General features: G+C 41.5%; 1 protein-coding gene across 3 annotated transcripts in view; it reads left to right on the top strand.

The window, feature by feature from the left end:
• Positions 1-17,000, top strand: part of LOC147019894 (uncharacterized) — a 54,051-nt gene extending 37,051 nt beyond the window's left edge. For 2 of the 3 annotated variants that reach the window (XM_085894708.1, XM_085894707.1), the window contains exons 9-12: positions 1,956-2,105; positions 5,938-6,024; positions 12,020-12,229; positions 16,536-17,000. In XM_085894708.1, the coding sequence (XP_085750834.1) occupies positions 1,956-2,105; positions 5,938-6,024; positions 12,020-12,229; positions 16,536-16,640 (552 nt within the window). In that variant the 3' untranslated portion in view covers positions 16,641-17,000. The remainder of the gene's footprint in view (positions 1-1,955; positions 2,106-5,937; positions 6,025-12,019; positions 12,230-16,535) is intronic. The other variant, XM_085894709.1, reaches the window with a different exon arrangement.
• Positions 17,001-18,006: the final 1,006 nt, after the last annotated feature.

The raw sequence follows: 18,006 nt of genomic DNA on the forward strand, positions 1-18,006 counted from the left end.
CATCGCTTGGGAATGTCAAGATCTCTGACAGTGATTTTGCAGATGATGCAGTCATCTTTGCGGAGACTTTAGAAATCCTTTTGGGGGCTCTTGAGGCACTGAATGAGGAATCTGAGCCTCTGGGACTGTGGGTTTCCTGGGTCACAACAAACATTCCAGGCTTTTAATGACATCTTGGATGCTGCCATCTTGTCTGTACCTGTTTGAGGTGAGGATATTGAGGTCACAGAGAGATTCACTTTACTTAGCAGTGATATTCATGTCTCCGTAGGTTGTGAGCCAGAGGTCGATAGACGGCAGAGTCGGGCCTGGGAAGTCGTGGATTCACTGGATCATGGGGTGTGGTGCTGTGTCGGTACATATGCAGAAGAACGATCGTCTGAGTCTTCAGGTCCTTGGTGCTTCCAGTCTTGCTCTACAGACGTGAGACTTGGACTCTGACCAGGGATCTGCGATGAACACTTAACTTCCTTGCTACCACGTCTCTGGAGAATCCTTGGCTGTCACTGTGCAGACTTTGTGTCTCACGAGCGGTTGCTGAGAGAGACTCAAATGAGATTTGTTACCTGCATCGTCCATGAGCATCAGCTGCGGCTGTATGGACATGTGGCTCGTTTTCCTGACGTTGATCCTGCTCACCAGATTCTCTCAGCAAGGGAGCCTCATGAGTGGAGAAGGCCAATGGGATGACTGCGTGTCTCGTGGTTGCAGCAGGTTGATCGGCAGGAGAGGGGGATGGCGAGACGGAGGCCACTGGAATACCGAACGAAAGTGGACGCAGCGACGTGCTGCTCCGGCACGTGTTCCTATACCTGACCTCATATTTATATGTTTATATGTGAATTGCAATGATATTCATGGGTGGGGAGGGGGAGGAGGTGGTGGACAAATCTACACAGTATGGGGAATTTGAACCAAGGTTCTCAGCATCATGAACCATGCTCTTCATGCTAACTTGCTTCCCAGGTTAATAATTTAGCTTGTCTAACTTCGATTCACATTGAGTGATGTACATAAAGTGTTCCTCTGTGTGAAAGAGTAACTTTACAACTAGTAACCGCATGTATGCGAAGTGAAAAGTGGGGTTAAGCAATTGGTTCACTCTGTCTGTCTGTCTGTCCGTCTGCCTACCAATGTCACTTTATGATCGAGGAACAACTTAATTTAAATTGAATGTTATATTTTGAACCTGAATCAGAACATCAATCGGAACACAAACCTGCAGTTGAGCAGTACTTTGGATCTGAATTTGGAAAATTGCACATACGCACAGAGGAGTGGAATTATTATTATTTTTTGTCTGGCAGTCAAACAAAATTGTAAATCATTCCAAACAGGAAACTTCTTGTTTTCAGGATGTCATAAATGACACAAACAACAGGCACGAATAACTGAGGTAATGCGTGAGTAAGTTGGTGTGTAAGACAGTTATAAAAGACAAGACAAGGTGGTAAACTTCGAAAAAACAATTTCTACAACCTTTAACATGTTTTATTTCAGTTGAATTATTTACTTTAATATTGCAGAACACAAATCACTATTTTCGCACTTTCAAAACCCTTCCGTTCAGCAGTACTTGGACAAAATATTTCAGCATTTTACATCATCTCGGCCAATCAAATTTGCCGCTCACAGACCTTTCCCATGTTAATTTAAAAAAAATTTTTTTTTTATTTTTCTCACAAAACTGTACAGGGTAAGGTGTTCTATGAATTCTGGTTTTTGGATGTTTAGGAAACCAAATTCCACACCTTGGACACAGAATCCATTTTGTGCAGTGATTTTTTATTCTTCCCATCATGTTTTGGTTTCATCACCTGTTTATGAAAAACCTGTATTAGCTTTTCCATGAAAGTTGGACTGAGGACAAAAATAAATCTATATAATCTGTCTTGCCTGGAATCTCATGAATCCTTCCATGGATGGCAAACATTTCCCTCTCCCTGTTCCTGCAGATAATGATCTGGAAGACAAATTTTGACACTGCAATCTCGGAGACCACTGCGAGTCACAAGCGTCAGAACCCACCTCACTGTCGTTCAGAAGATCGCAGCTATAACCATGCCTCGCCCAGCGGGACTTTGCAGCACACAAGGTCATCCCAGGTCTGACATTTGAAGTGCATTTTGGGTGGGTGGAGGGAGTTGCTTTACCCTTAGGTTTCCCTGTACAGCAATAACACAGTTGATGAAAGTTACTTCAACTGTTGGAGGCTCGAGGAAAGGGTTGGTTTGTGGTGTAATGATTGTGGGTTTGTTTATTCATTCACACACTTATAACTGAAGTTGGGTCACCCAGTCTAGATTGGGTTGCTTGACTTTTGTGAAACATCAAGAAGATCGTTGTTTAAAGCTGTAGCAAAATAGATGAAAATAGAGTGCCACATGCCAATGACAGGCCAATTGGTTTCCTAATTTCCTTGTTTGAAGAGCAGGTTTTGGGTCGCTGATGACTTCGCGTGATTTGAAGGTTGCAAGTACATTAATAATCGTTAGGCAATTATTTTCTTACATTTGAAACTCAAAATATGCTAAAATTAACTTTTAAGTCAAAACTTTTGTCAGTGATCGAAAAACAGTCCGGAAGTTACCGAAGATGCTTTGACGTCACGTTCTCCGAAAACTTCGTGAACATTCGGAAACAGCGTGTGAACAATGGCGAGATGCGAATCAGAGAGTGATTTCAGTGGCCATGAAATTGAGTGTTTTCATTCCGATATTGCCGAGGACGAGTCGGAGGATGATGGGAATTTATACTATGGAGTTTCTAGCCCTGAGCCATATAAATTTGAGCCACTTGCAAGTGCAAGAAAACGGCCTATTTCGTGTACAAGTGGCAGGAGTGACTGCCAGCTCAGGGAGGATGGAAACCTCCCATGGAGCAGAAGGGCGAAAGCTCGCTTGATCTTGATTTTCAGTACGAATACAGACCTTGAAAGCGTGGCCTCGCGATCCTTTTGACTTTTTGGGTTTTAAGCAAGAGGTGTCAGAAAAGTTACCACAGGGATAACTGGCTTGTGGCGGCCAAGCGTCAATAACGACGTCTCTTTTTGATCCTTCGATGTCGGCTCTTCCTATCATTGCGAAGCAGAATTCGCCAAGCGTTGGATTGTTCACCCACTAACAGGGAACGTGAGCTCGCAATAATAAGGTAAGTTTGGTGCAATTTGAGCTTTTATTCGTCGAGTTATGAATGTTTCACGTTGAGGGCGCCTGGCACGTATGGCCGCGGGCGCCTTGGCTAGATCTAGGCCGTGGCGCTTTTTCCACAAAGATGAGGTTTAAAAATTATTTTTTATCCCAATAAAGGTTCTCATCACATGCCTTACTTGTTAAGCTGTCGGATTATGTAAAGATTGTTCGTGGATGGCTGAATATTATGGTTTTATGACTTTTACAAAATAATTTTAAATAATGCCGTGAATTCCTGTGGTGAATTGAGATTTTTGCTTCGATCGACGTTGCGGGTTCGTTTTAAAGTCAATTCAAATTCTGTTTTCGGTTTTTGCAGTCGCAAAGGATGCTTAACACTCGGTAGTTGTGAAGTTTGTAAAATTCCGATATTTTATAAGGTTTATGTTCGATGGCGCGCAGGGCCTAGGGCACCTTGACTAGATGTTAGGCCGCAGCACTTTTCCACAAGATATTGTTTAAAAGGCAGGGAAAATTCGCCCGTTTTGTTTGTACAAATCTTATCCACTACCGGCGAATGTTTGATTCCTTCGGGAATCGGTGGGAGCGATTACCCGTTTTCCAGCCATTTTCGCAAAACATGACACACGTATGAGGCATGATGTACAAATATCCAAATAACTTTGTTCTACAATAATTCAAAATAAAAAAGGATAATATAGACAATTGCAAGCTCAAAAAAAGTGAAAGAAATGCCCGCTCAACTGGACACTTCTTTATTGAAAGAGTGAGCTTCCGCTTTGTTTTGGAAAATGTGACGTCACCATCCATATATGCACGCGGCTGTTTTTTTTTTCAACAGCCTCGAGAAATAACGACTTCAGAGTTAAATTTCATTAATTTTCCCAAAAGTTAGGCAACGACAATAGTTTGCATAGAACTATTTAATGCACATATAATCATATTGATAAATTTTCAGAACATGTTTGGTGACCCACAACCTGCTCTTTAAGGTCATACAGGAGTCTGTGACCACTCCTTACACTCAGTGTCATCCTGCGAAGACTGTGGGTCCTTTCCTTTTTAGGTCATCTCTTCGAGCATGACCTAATAATATGGGTGTCGGATGTCTTTCCGTCCGTCCGTTCACAATGAAGTTGAAGCGGGAGATCTGGTCATTAGTGATCCTGATAGAGGTCGATGAGACGTACACGATGGGATCACTTTCAAGGTCACCGAAGGTCAAGGTCACGAGGCCTTTGAAGTTGCGAAAATGACGATTTTCAAAATCTATCTCCTCCTACATTTGAGCCTGGTGTTGGCGCAGTGGTTAGGGCAGCGGCTTGGGATCCAAAAGGTCCTGAGTTCAATCCCCGTTGGGCCACTGAATTAATACACCAGGGGGTTGACTCAGCCTGTCATCCTTCCGAGGTCGGCGAAATGAGTACTAGTATACTGGGCCGGTGTATACCCCGGTTAAAATAGGTGTACCATTTCCCTGTGTCGTAAGAGGCGACCAGGGTTGCGTCAGGAAGGGCATCCGGCGTAAAACATGTGCCAAATCACTATTCGGATCATACGGATGATCCGCTGTGGTGACCCCTAACGGGACCAGCCGAAAGAAGAAGAAGATCTCCTACATTTCTCAAGCAATCTTGAATTTGATTGTGGCATATGAATCGATGGGACAATATCTAAATTTGGTCAGGACGGATTTTCGAATTTTGCTTTCGTTTCCGCGTCACATGACTTCAAAGTTTGCAATAACTGCCCTACCTTCAGGAGGCTATATATTTTCTCGCAGAGATGACCGTCACTCCCGCACGGGTGTATTTTTATTTTATAATTTTCCATTCTGCGTTCGGAATATAAATCGTCACATGCAAGTGGTTTGATTCCAGACACAGAATCATCTTCAAACACTGAGGTGCAAGCCAAGCTTCTCCCCTTCACCCACCAAAGGGAGCACCTGACATATGACACAGTGATCAGCCAAAATCCTGTTATTTTATGTTTTAACTTCAATTTGATTATTAATTGAAAGTTTTTATTGTGATGTTAACCTAACATGTGTTATAAGACCTTTAAAACTACTTAGACCCTTTGTACCTTGCATGTTTTTATGCGGTACAGCAAATTTCAGGCTAATTGGCCCAAGGGGATGGAATTGGATAAAAATCAAAAAGGTTTCATACTGAAACAACTCACTCTTATCTATAGATACTAGCAGAGTACCCACCTTCAGGGTGGGTGGAGTTTATATCTTACTTGATTTAAAATGTATAGTCTGTATATTGATGTTTGGGAAGACTCAAAAGATGTTTTGTGGTGTGCGTCTAGGTAAGAGGGTCTGAGGGGTCTAATTGGTGTGAAGGTCTAAAGTGTCCATAGGGTTTTTCAAGGTAAAAAGGTCTAAAAGGTATATTCCAATGGTAATTAGGGTGTAATGGGTCGAAAGGTTGAAAGGGTCAAGGAGTCTAAAGGTCATGTTCCAATAATAGTAAAACTCTATAGTGTCTGAGGGGTAAATGGGGTCTAAAAACCATCAAAAGGAGTTAAAAAGTCAAAAACGTTCGTTCCAATAATATGTAATTAATAAATGTCGGCATGGTCCCATAATACGTAATTGATGGCCATATTCACAGTCCAATTTGCGTTCAAACAGTATGTAATTAATTGACATACTCACATGAGTTGACTGAGGCTTCACCTCAAAGAAGCTGCACTGTCCATGTTTTTCAGTTTTATAAATATGCAGTGTATATAAATATACAGTGATTGTTGCTTGACTGTTTTGAAATTTCAGATTCATCTCACAGCAGAACCAAGAGATTTTGTGTCCAAAAACCCGAAAATACTTGAAATGGGGCCAGCTACGTTGCGACGGTGTGATGTATGTTTTATTTTTGACCAAACTAGTTGTACAAATGCTATCTTTATTTTTTTATTTCTTTTTTTATATTTCTTATGCATATACAGGGAGTACGTTGCAACTGAATGCTAGCAATGAGTACTTGCTTTGGTGGTACTAAAACAATGGAAGTTGTCTTTTTATTTTCGTTATTATTAGCTTGTCTTACCTTTTGTGGGCTCCTAATAAGCCACCCTGTGTCATCACCCATCCTGGCCCATGATCTTTATTTATTATCCCTTTTAACCATTTCAAACTCAACCGTCTTACTTGCTGAATTCATTCTCTCTCTCTCTCTCTCTCTCTCTCTCTCTCTCTCTCTCTCTCTCTCTCTCTCTCTCTCTCTCTCTCTCTCCTCTTCCTCTTCCTCTTCCTCTTCCTCTTCCTCTTCCTCTTCCTCTTCCTCTTCCTCTTCCTCTTCCTCTTCCTCTTCCTCTTCCTCTTCCTCTTCCTCTTCCTCTTCCTCTTCCTCTTCCTCTTCCTCTTCCTCTTCCTCTTCCTCTTCCTCTTCCTCTTCCTCTTCCTCTTCCTCTTCCTCTTCCTCTTCCTCTTCCTCTTCCTCTTCCTCTTCCTCTTCCTCTTCCTCTTCCTCTTCCTCTTCCTCTTCCTCTTCCTCTTCCTCTTCCTCTTCCTCTTCCTCTTCCTCTTCCTCTTCCTCTTCCTCTTCCTCTTCCTCTTCCCTCTCTTTTTTTTTCCTGGCCATTTGTGCCCTATACTACTACCCCACTGTCAAGGTAACCGTGTTCTTCCATGAACCTCTCTTTTCGAGAAAAAGGAGGGGGGGGCAGCATGTGACATTTTTTTAGCCAATCAGGGACCCACAAACACATTGCTGCCTGCACAGAAATTGCTGAGAATTTCACCAGTTACATTTGCTGCTTTATGGTGTATTATTAATACAAAGATGTCAAGTATTTTACTTCATTTTATTTCGTTTTTTTGTAAACATGATCGAGGCCAACAGCAGAGTCAGTGAGAGTGAGATCAAGGGTAGGGGCACTTGGGGTTAAGAAGCTGCACCTGAGCTGAATGAAACACAGCAAGAAGAGGAAGGGAAAGTGGGGATAAAATAGAAAACGAACAAACCAACTGACAACTAACAAATAAAACAAGGTGAAGGAGAGGGGAAAAAAAGGGAGTGCTTGGGAATTGGTCATCCTCTTTTGTTTTTTTTTATTAGGTCTAATGCTCATGGAGGAGCTGTTACACACATCACGCTCACACATGCAGCTCGAGACATTAGACAACACTGGACTTCACTTCAGCCAAAAGCTCTTTTTATATTCATCCAATTTTCATTAAGATAAGTTTCTCTTTACCAGAAGAAGACGTGCAGAGCACGATACTTGCAAAATCCATGAAACAAATTTGACCTCAAAAATAATTAGCTGGTTTAATTCAGTGATCAAATATGCATTGCCTCTTCAAATTTCAAGTCAATGGGATGAAAATTGAGGATTTTGGAAATACCTTCTCAGTTGTTGACCTTGAGCCTATGTTGACGTTTTAGTCGATGCTGACCTCAGAAATAATTGGCTGGTTGAATTCAATGACCTGAAATATAAATCCTCTAACCACAATGCCACAGAGTTGTGTGAAGAACACTGTTACTCTCATTTCACACAGGTCAGTGGCCTGTTCTTTAACGCCTCTCCTCTGATCTAGATCTCTCTTAACTCCCCGAAACTGACTAGGTCTTGCAAGTAGTACAAATTTAAGCAGCAATCCAGTCTTGGTTAAACTCCCAAAATCCAGGTTCACTGCACACCTCCATCCACTCATTTGTTCCTGTTTTCTTGTGTTTGTGGAAAAGCATTGATAAGGCTGTTAATTTTCACTCATACCTTCACAACTTCAAACTTGCAATGCACCACCATCTCAAGTCATTCCCCATTCCTTCTCATGATCTTTTTTTTTTTCATTAACTCACATAAACCCAACCTCAGCCAACTCCTTTCCTTGCAAGTCACTGTCCCTTTCTCTTTCTCTTTCTGTTTGTCTCTTTTTGTCTCTTTCCTGTTTGTTCATTCCCTTGCTTATTGTATACAACAGTGTTCCCAATACCCCTCTGTCAGTTTGTTACCTTATTTTTACCCTCTCTCACCCCGCTCTCCCATGAGCCTCAATCATGTGTTTGAAAATAGAAATATACTAGAAGGGCACTCGGTAGAGCGCATACCTCCACCACGTAATGCCTGATCCACTAGAACATATTGGCCCATTACATTTTTGAAATATCATGCCATACAGTACTATATCGTTTTTGGCCCAATCTCTCAATGGTGAAGAATCACTTTAAAAATCAAATAATTCTCGTTCCAGATCCGGATTCGTATCTTCACCAAAATCGAATCATTTTGTCCTCATCACACACCCAACCTGTCCACCAAGTTTCATCCGAATCCGTCCACAACTTTTTGAGATATCGTGCTATATATTTGTTTAGCCCTATCTCTCAATGGTGAAGTCACTTAAAAAAAATTATCAGATTCGGATCCGGATTTGGATCGTCACGAAAATCTAATCAGTTCGTACTTGTCACACACCCAATCTGTTCAAAAAATTTATCTGGATCCATCCACAACTTTTTGAGATATCCTGCAAACAAACAGACTGACAAACAAACAAGAAGACATCATGCAAGGCACAATACATGCAAAATCCATAAAACAAATTTTACCTCAAAAATAATTGGCTGGTTGAATCCAGTAACCTGAAATATAAATCCTCTTCAAATTTCAAGTAAATTGGATGAAAATTAAGGAATTTAGAAATATCACCTAAGTTGTTGACCTTTCACTTATGTTGACCTCAAAAATAATTGGCTCGTTGAATTCAATGATCTGAAATATGAATCCTTTTCAAATTTCAAGTAAATTGGATGAAAATTGAGGATTTTAGAAATCTCATCTAAGTTGTTGACCTTTGACCTATGTTGACCTTTTAAACCTCAAAAACAATAGCCTTCCTCCTTATGACAAACTCTACCATGTGGTGAAGTTTCGTGAAGATCAGTTTAAAATTGTGACCTGTAGGCGACAAACAGACAAGAGACAGGATAACAAAATCGACTGATCAATATACTTGAAAAATCTTCGATTTTGCAACTAACAAACAAACAGACAGAAAGGGATGAAAACATCACCTTCGGTAGCGAAGGTAAAAAGGGTGTATCACAATTCCCATCGTGAAGAAACCTTCACTGGACACATGATCTTCAAATTTACAGACCTGTTTTTCTTTTACCTTTCACAAATCTCAATTTGATATCTCCAGACATGCTCTTGAATGGTTTAAATCCTATGTTGCAGATTTTCATTGCTACTGTCTGTCAGTATTCCCATGGATCTGTGTCAAGGTTCTCTCTTGTTCTTTTCATCTGCATCCTCTTGGTGCAATCGTTTGGAATTTATTACTTGCACTGCTGTAATGATGATACCCATGTCTTCCTGTCTGCTGAACCTGATGATGTACTGTCTTCTGAAACCCTGAATTATTGTCTAAGAATGTTAAATGTGTATGTGTATGAACTTTCTCAAACTCACCATTGCTAAGCTTCTAAAACTCACATGTTGGTCATCGGTCCCTCACCTGTCCTTGAAAAGATGTCTCTTGATGTTGAACCAAGGGAGTCACCACCTGTTTTCGATTTCCACTGTATCTACTCAAGTTGTCACTGTGGATTCAGTTCTTACCTTTGTTCAACATGTTGCTAAAGTCGAAGTCTCTGTTTTCAAATTGAGCAACATTGCCGAACTCCATTAATGCTGAAGTTGGAAGACAACCAAAAGTGTGGTTCATGCTTTAATAACGTCGATTCCTCCACTTCTTATTGACAGGTTTGCTTGTCTCTTCCCCCAATCCCTTACAACTGATTCAAAACATGGCAACCAGGCTTTGATCAAATTTGAGCTTGTACATTTGATCACTTCACTATCTCCTGGTACATCAAGGTATCGATTTTAAAATACTGCTGTGATAACCTTGAAAGACAACCTGAAATTGATCCCTGTCTATGTTGCTGACCTAATCACATCTAACACCCTTGTAAGAAAGCTCCATCCAAATAATAGGAATGTCATGGTAGTTCCTCGCATGAGGATGAAGAATTTTTTGTTTTTGTTTTTAGCAATCAAGTAGTTCATATTTTCTCCTCAACTGTACAACTCTGCCTTTTGAAACCTGCACAGCTGCACACATTGTTGTAAATATTATTAGTATGATTACACTCGCTGAAGGAGAGGGTATTGCGTTTGGGTCCGTTTGGTTATCTGTCTGTCATTGTTTGTGTGTTCGTCCACATAGAACGTTTGTGTTTTTCTCCACAACCGCTTGTCAGATTGAGAAACAATTTTCACCATAGTTGCAACGACTCATGTAGAATGTTTTAATCATAATTATGATGTCATGGGTCACGTGGTGTGGCAGCCATGTTGGAAAAATTGAAAAACTTTGCAACTCTATCTCTGAAACCGCACCAAGGAAAAAACGAAACTTGGCACACGGCAAGTATGCCTCATGAGGAATAAGTGATTTTTTAAATTTCATCATAATTGCATATGTAGAATGCCACATCTGATTGGTATGAAAATTTTTGAGGGTCATCTCGGGATAAAATGGTCCACAGAAATAAATTTGATGACGTCCTCAGTCACTTGATTCGGCAACCATATTCTTAAATAAAAAAATGACCGTTTTTACAGCCATTTTTTCCCTGCTGTGCAGGGGTTTGGCTTTTTCTTGAGGCAATGTTTTTTTTTATGGCCGGATGCCCTTCCTGACGCCAACCCTGTCGCCTCTTACGACACACAGGGATATGGTACACCTATTCTAACCGGGGCATACACCGGGACCAGTACACTGGCACTCATTTCGCCGACCTCGGAAGGATGACGGGCTGAGTCAACCCGCTGGTGTTAATTCAGCAGCCAACGGGGCTTGAACTCAGGACCCTGGGATCCCAAGCCGCCACCCTAACCACTAAGCCAACACCAGGCTTCATATTCTTAAATAAGGTTAAAAAAAAAAAACCTTTGAAAATAATCTTCTCTGAAGTGGCTGAACAGATCGAGGTGAAACATTACACATATGACCACTATCCATGAGGAACAAAAGGTTCATGTATATGACATCATTGGTCACATGGTTTGGCTGCCATATTGGAGTTATCACAAAACCTATAAAAAAATCTTCTCCAGAACGGCTGGACAAATTGAGAGGAAACTTCACACAAGTGTTCCCCAAGCCATGGGTGTGCAAGTTTGTGAAGGAATAAATGATAGGTCACATGGTTTGGCAGCCATATTGGATTGATTTAAATATTAAATAATGTTTTCTCTGGAACCACTTAATCAATTGACATGAAACTTTCCATTTATGATCTCGTGGTGATGGGGAATACATTTTTTTCAATTTCAATTTGATCGGACACATGATCTGACGGCCAGAATTATTTAATTTCTTGTGAGTTCCTTTGGGGGGTTTTTATATGGTTCACTTGGCTCTGCTTGGATGGGTTTGAGGGTAGAGGAGTAGCAGCTGAAATGAGAATCCTATCCAGGTTCATCCTGATGACTTCATCTTTGCTTTTTGCTTGTTTGCGTTCCCTGGTTACTCCAATGCAGGACTCGACCTATTTGGTCTTCCATTTGAATTGAATTGATTTTAATCCTATCCTAAATTCAACTGAAGAATAATAATAAACGACATGGGTTAGGGTCAGGTGTCCAATCAAAGCAGGATGTCTTGGTACCCGGTCATCATTGCCAGCAGGTATAAAGTGGCAGTTTTTATTCTAATTCTAATTATGGCAGTTCTAATTATGTCTCTTATTAATCACGTAATGCACCAGTACACAAATACCACACAAAATACACAAATACCACACAAAATACACCACACAAAAGAAGTCCTGGCGATGGTCTGCAATCTCTGATTGCTCTTTTTCTTGTTTATTTGTTTGTTTTTCTTCCCACAGGGCAGACAAACCCCTCGCTTTTCTGGCAGCGTGCATGCCACACAGCCCTCCAAACCTGGGCTGCAGCCAAATTCCATTAACAAGCAGTTTGCAATTGAAGTAGACGTGAAGGAACCTCTACACCAACCTCTGGAGGAAAGGATGTCTGTGCCGACTGAATTTGTGAACACCCTGGAACATGTTGTGAACCAGTTGGATGTCTTAACACAGGTGAGGATGGCATTCCTGCCATGGTGGTAAGATGTTCTTTCTGAGTTGTCCCTGCAGGGATAAATGTATTGACAGTTAGATGTTGTCTGTCTTATGTATTCATAGTGAAGTGGTGTGGGGAGGAAACGAGGAAAGGGAAGGTAGTAGAAGAGAGGACAGTAATGAGGAAGAAAGTTATGAGGAAAACAAAGGAAAAGCAAATATACAGGAATATATACATTTAAGTTTTTGTTATTTTTATCCATGGTCAAGGCTTGTGGAAGAGCTTGGACACAGACCAGATCAGGACACAACATAGCAAAGTGACCAGCAGGAAAAAGGGGAAACACCAACAGCAGGGCTGAGGGAGAAAGTAGATGGAGATGGCAAACAAGGGATGTAGGTAATGATGAGGGTTAGGCGAGAATGCAAGGGGTGGACAAGATGGATACATCAGCTAAATTTTGGGAGGGGTGGGGGGGTGGTTTAAATGAAAATGGTTTTGGCTGAAGGATTATTTGAGATGGTGGTGAACAGCTGTCTTGAAGACCTGGAAGAGAAGAATGAGATTGAAGAGAGTATAGAAGGTGGTTCCACAGGTATGGAAAAAACAGAAATAAATGAATGGAGGTGAGCAGTAGTTCTGGCTTTCGGCAGTTTCACTCGGAGGGGATTGCTGGTGAACTGTGTGCATCCTGCATATACCTGGGCGTACCTATTGCTTATAATTCAAAACGCCTCACTGCACTGGAAAACAAGGGGACAGGTATACTGTCCTGTAAATAGTGGAGTTTTGTAAAACCTTCCCCCACCTGGAGGCGGCGCTACACGATACACATTTACATGGAGAATTTGCATCCCCTCTCAATACTACCAGCAAAGAAAAATAAATACCCCTCTACATTAATTGGGTTCATGCTGATCCTACGTAGCATGTCTGGATGTAATCAGCCCATAACTGTCGGGGAAGTAACGTGAAAGACAAACACACACACAAACACCGGTCTGTGAGTTATAGTAAGGATGCTCATTAAAATAAATATTGATGAGACAAACCACATTTACTTAACTGTCCCATTCAGTCGTATTTGAGAATATTTGCTTTTGACCGAATGGCATCGGTTGTTTGTTTAGCTGCACTTTAGTTATGTCATGGTCCACTGTTCATTCCATGACTTGCTACATAGAATCAGCATGACCCCATTTAATGGATAGGAGTGTTTTTGTCTTTGCTTGTGATATTGAGAGGGGACGCAAATTATCTATGTACATAAATGTGTATCGTGTAACGTCGCCTCCAGGTGAGGGAGGGTATTGCAAGCCCCACCGTTTATAGCATCGCATGCGGTGTTCGTTTGCGATCCTCTCCGTTTGACTCTTCGCAATGAAACCCTTGCCATGTTGAAGCATATTCTTACCCCACACACGCGAAGCTAAAAATGGGGTGAAGTAATTGTTTCATGTCTGTCTGTCTACAAGCATCAGTTAATGATTGAGAACAACCTATTTCAATTGAATGTTATATTTTGAACATGAATCAAAAGACAAGTTTGCCATTGAACAGTAGCTTGTCTCTGAATTCAGATAAACAATTACAGATAAAAAAGAAATCATGGAATCGTTTTGTTGAACAAAATTTCATCTGAATTTTTGACTTGTCAAAGTAGCCACCTTTTGCAGATATAACAGCCGTACATACTCGTGGCATTCTTTCCACAATGGAAATCAAATATTGTTTGGAAAGTTCTTCCCAACACTGTTGTAGAAATTCCCACAAATGTGTTGCACTTGTGGGTTGCTTTAATTTCACCCTTCTGTCCAGTTCATCCCAAACCAACTCGATGGGGTTTAAGCCTGGAGACTGTGCTGGCCATTCAATGATTTGAAGCCTACCATCTTGTTCTCTTCTTCTAAGGTAGTTCTGACATAGCCTGGAGGTATATTTTGAGTCGTTATCTTGCTGTAGGATGAACCCCTGACCAACTCGGCGTAGACCAGAGGGTATTGCATGGCGCTGCAAAATGCTGTGGTAGCCCTTTTGGTTTCGGGTGCCAGTCACTCTGTGCAAGTCGTCGACTCTGGATCCAGCAAAAGAGCCCCAGATGATCACGTTTCCTCCTCCATGTTTGACAGTTGGTGACACACTGAGGAACCATCCTTTCGCCTACTCAACGGCTTACAAAAGCCCTGCGTGATTAACCGAAGATTTCAAATTTTGATTCATCGGTCCATAAGACCTTCTTCCAGTTTTCAGTCGTCCACTGTCTGTGCTTCTTGGCCTAGGCAAGCCTCTTTTTCTTATTTTGCCATCTTCGCAATGGCTTTCTTACTGCCACTCGACCTGTCAAACCTGCAGCTCGAAGTCTTCTCTTCACAGTTGAAACTGAGACTTCCTTACTTCGACCAGTGTTAAGCTGTGCTTGAAGCTGCTATCCTGTGAGCCGCCCTATCACGCAAGCTGTTCACTCTCAGAAACTTGTCTTCTGATTGTGTTGTGGCTTTGGGTCTGCCAGATCTCTTCCTGTCAGAATTTCCTCCAGTTTCGAAGTGCCTTTTGATGGTGAAGGAAACTGTACTCACTGACACCTTGGCATGCTTTGCAATTTCTTCAAAGGAAACACCGACACTTTTAAGGGTTACAATGGTCTGTTTGTCTTCCTTTGTTAATTGTCTTTTTCTCGCCATGATAGTAGCAATATACTACTTCCTAGAGTGCAATATTGTCCAAATAATGCTTCAGAGTGAAGCAACACAGTCTTTTCCAACACTTCTTTTATACAGACAGAGGGTTTGTAACTAATCAACAAAAGTTGGGACACCTGTACGAATTGTTTGCATCAACTTTCAAGGCTTCATTTACTTCCATTGCTGCAGAACAGCTGCAGTTGCAAACCCATTACTTGTTCCCTGAAAAGGGCCTTTTTTAACAACTCTGAAATTTACATTATTTTTTCAGTTTTTGGGAACCTAAGCTTTTTTTTTAACCTCTGGCAGTTTACCACTTAGCTTTATACCATTTCAGGTTATTCACCGGACTTGAACTGCTTAAATTTCAGTAAAAACTGGAAAAATTGGGGTGTTCTAAAACTTTTGACCGGTAGCGTATATATAGGTGTTATGGTGGTGTATGAAATGCTGCAAAATTGGGGTTTGAGTGTGGTGAAGTCTGAGGTGTAACGTCTGTTGGATAATTGCTCGTGATTTGAATGGGAAATGGTGCTCTTATGCAAATGACTCGCCGCTGGTACGATGGTGCTTAGTGTACATGCATGCATGCTTTAAGGAAGGAGAGGCTCGTGTGTGCAGCAAAGTAAAATAATGTAAAGAATGAAAGATGGGTAAAGAATGGAAATAAAAATCACTGCCTAAAGCCCATGTGGCACATATTGTCCCATAAACCCACCACACATAAGGGAAGGGCTATCTCAAACGAATACTAATGAAATTACTGTCTCGGTAACCGCTATATGTTGTGTGTCTTTGCCTTGGGGGAGTGCCAGTTTCGCAGAACCATAACAATAACTTTTCAGACCTCAACTCGAGTTTGAAGCATCTGATGTTCTCTCTTATATTTTTCTCTCTTCTCTCTCATCTGACCTTTAATTTTTCATGTGACATTCAATGAGATCAAATGTACGAGCAGGTTGACATTTTCCTTGGGTGGAGGCATATCCCTTGGAGTGTTGAATTCGATTTTCTCATTGGTTTTTCTCCGGATACTTCCCGCTGTGCCTAAGCAGTCCATGCCACTCTGTTATGCCTGTGTTCTCTTGCCTTTGTTTCAAATGGTATATTTAACTAGCCTATCCATACTTTGCTTTGTGTTGTACAGTATATCAAAAATGGAGTCTGTAGGGGAAGCAAAAGCATGCGTCAAAGGTTTGGTTGCCGGGGAGGATTGTTTGGTTCATGTTTATTGCTCCCTTCTGCCTGCATCGAGGTTCATTATCCCCCATTGGCTTGGCCTACTGTCTGTGCCCTGTTTTGATGCCTTTTTCACCACTACACTGCAAATGTCACATTAACTTTTTCATAAATTGTGTGCTTCCTTCCTCCACTTTTACTATAAGATGGTTTTTTTGGCATTATAAGCAATGATCAGTATGCCTTCTCATGTGAAAAACAAACTTCATTCATTGCAGTCTCTTTCAGACGAATATGGTTTAAAACAGATGGTGTATGGTGTAAATCTGTTCGCATTAACGAGTCTCCTTTATAACACGTAGTTTGCTCCTCGTTGGTCTGATAACTCAAAAACAGCTGAAGTGTCCACAGCCGCTGCACACCAGCGTGGGTAACTTGAGGGTCCTCGTGTTGTACCCCGCAGACTGTTACAATTCTTGAGCAGCGACTCACTGTGACTGAGGACAAGCTGCAGGAATGCCAGAAAAGTCTGCGGCGCATTGAGTGCCAGAATCTTGGCCCAAGTTAACCATCCTGCAAGTTTTAAACCTCAACCTTCACTTACCCCCCTCCCCCCCCCACAATTCCCCCCCTTCACCATTTCTCCCCCTGGAATTGTTGTTTGCTCATGGTATTAATCCTCTACTTTCATATGTCCCCTTTATTAATGATTTAATGAACCCAGTGCTTTCATATTTCCCTCACCATCTTCACCTGCATGTCTTTTTGAATCTGCATCTTAGAAATTCTCAACGTTTTGATTCTATTTGTTTTAACATTTGAAATGACATATCTGTAAATGTTGTACATTTGGCTTCCTTATCGATTGTTTATCTTACTTGGCAGCAACGTTTGACTTTTTTGCATCTAATAAATGTACAGTACCGTTTTTTGCCCTGTACTTCAAATGAGAGGAAAATGTAACGGTTGCACAGACGGCAATCTGCTTTGCTTTGTCTGCCATGCTGCAAAATAGAGTCCGTGCACCTAATTTACCTCATTTCCTCAAGATAACCTCCCTCATCTCCATCCCCCTGTGCTACTCAAGTATTTTGAGCACCGGTCGGCAGTATGACCATTGGTACTTTTAAGTTGAATGAAGAATTGCCCTTGCTCGTGTGTACAGTTTCTGTGGACAGGTGGAATGGTGGATGGAATCAACAGAAGGTCTATTTATATATGCTAAGCACCATCGAAAGCAAGGACGAGGTGATGTTTTGGGTGTTAACTCGTTTGCTCTGACGAAGGGTTCTCATGAGCAAAGGTCAAGATCAGAGGATGCTCTGACAAAGAGTTAACGGTCGAAACCTCAGCTTCCCTTTACTTCCCACAGTAGTTAGCATACCTTGATAAACGTTTGGTTGATTCCATCGATTGAGACTTTTCTGATGTACCATACTCTGTTACAAAGCGTTGGTTCTGCTGAAGCAGTCTCAAGGCTGAGAGTCATGCTGGGCAGTTTGCCATCCCTTTCATAGTGGTAGTTCGGGCAGGAATTCAGAATTTCTTCATGGTGCCGGCGATAGCTCTCCCATTCTTTGCTAAGGACACCGTGGAATCTTTAACGTCCATGAACTAATGCCGGCATACACAACACTCAGTTTAATGTCCATCGGATGTATGCACACACACATTAATGAATCATCCTGCCCGTGAAACACCGGGATGACAGTTTATAGCTGGGTCAGGATTCAAACCCAGGCTCGACAGCTTGGAGGTGGGTATGCATACCTCTAGGGTCTCGGCCATCATGTTAGCCTGATTGAAACTTTTCAACTTTCAATGGGATATGGCAAAGGTGTTTACAAGAAAGATGGGACTCTGTCCTTGCTGGATACTAAATCTGGAGAGATAAGTGCTGGAATACCAAAAGTTGCCCTTTGTATGTTATGGAA

The sequence above is a fragment of the Eptatretus burgeri genome, chromosome 9 (assembly GCF_056783735.1).
Source record: "Eptatretus burgeri isolate ZD-2024b chromosome 9, Ebu_testis_v1, whole genome shotgun sequence".
Lineage (NCBI taxonomy): Eukaryota > Metazoa > Chordata > Myxini > Myxiniformes > Myxinidae > Eptatretus > Eptatretus burgeri.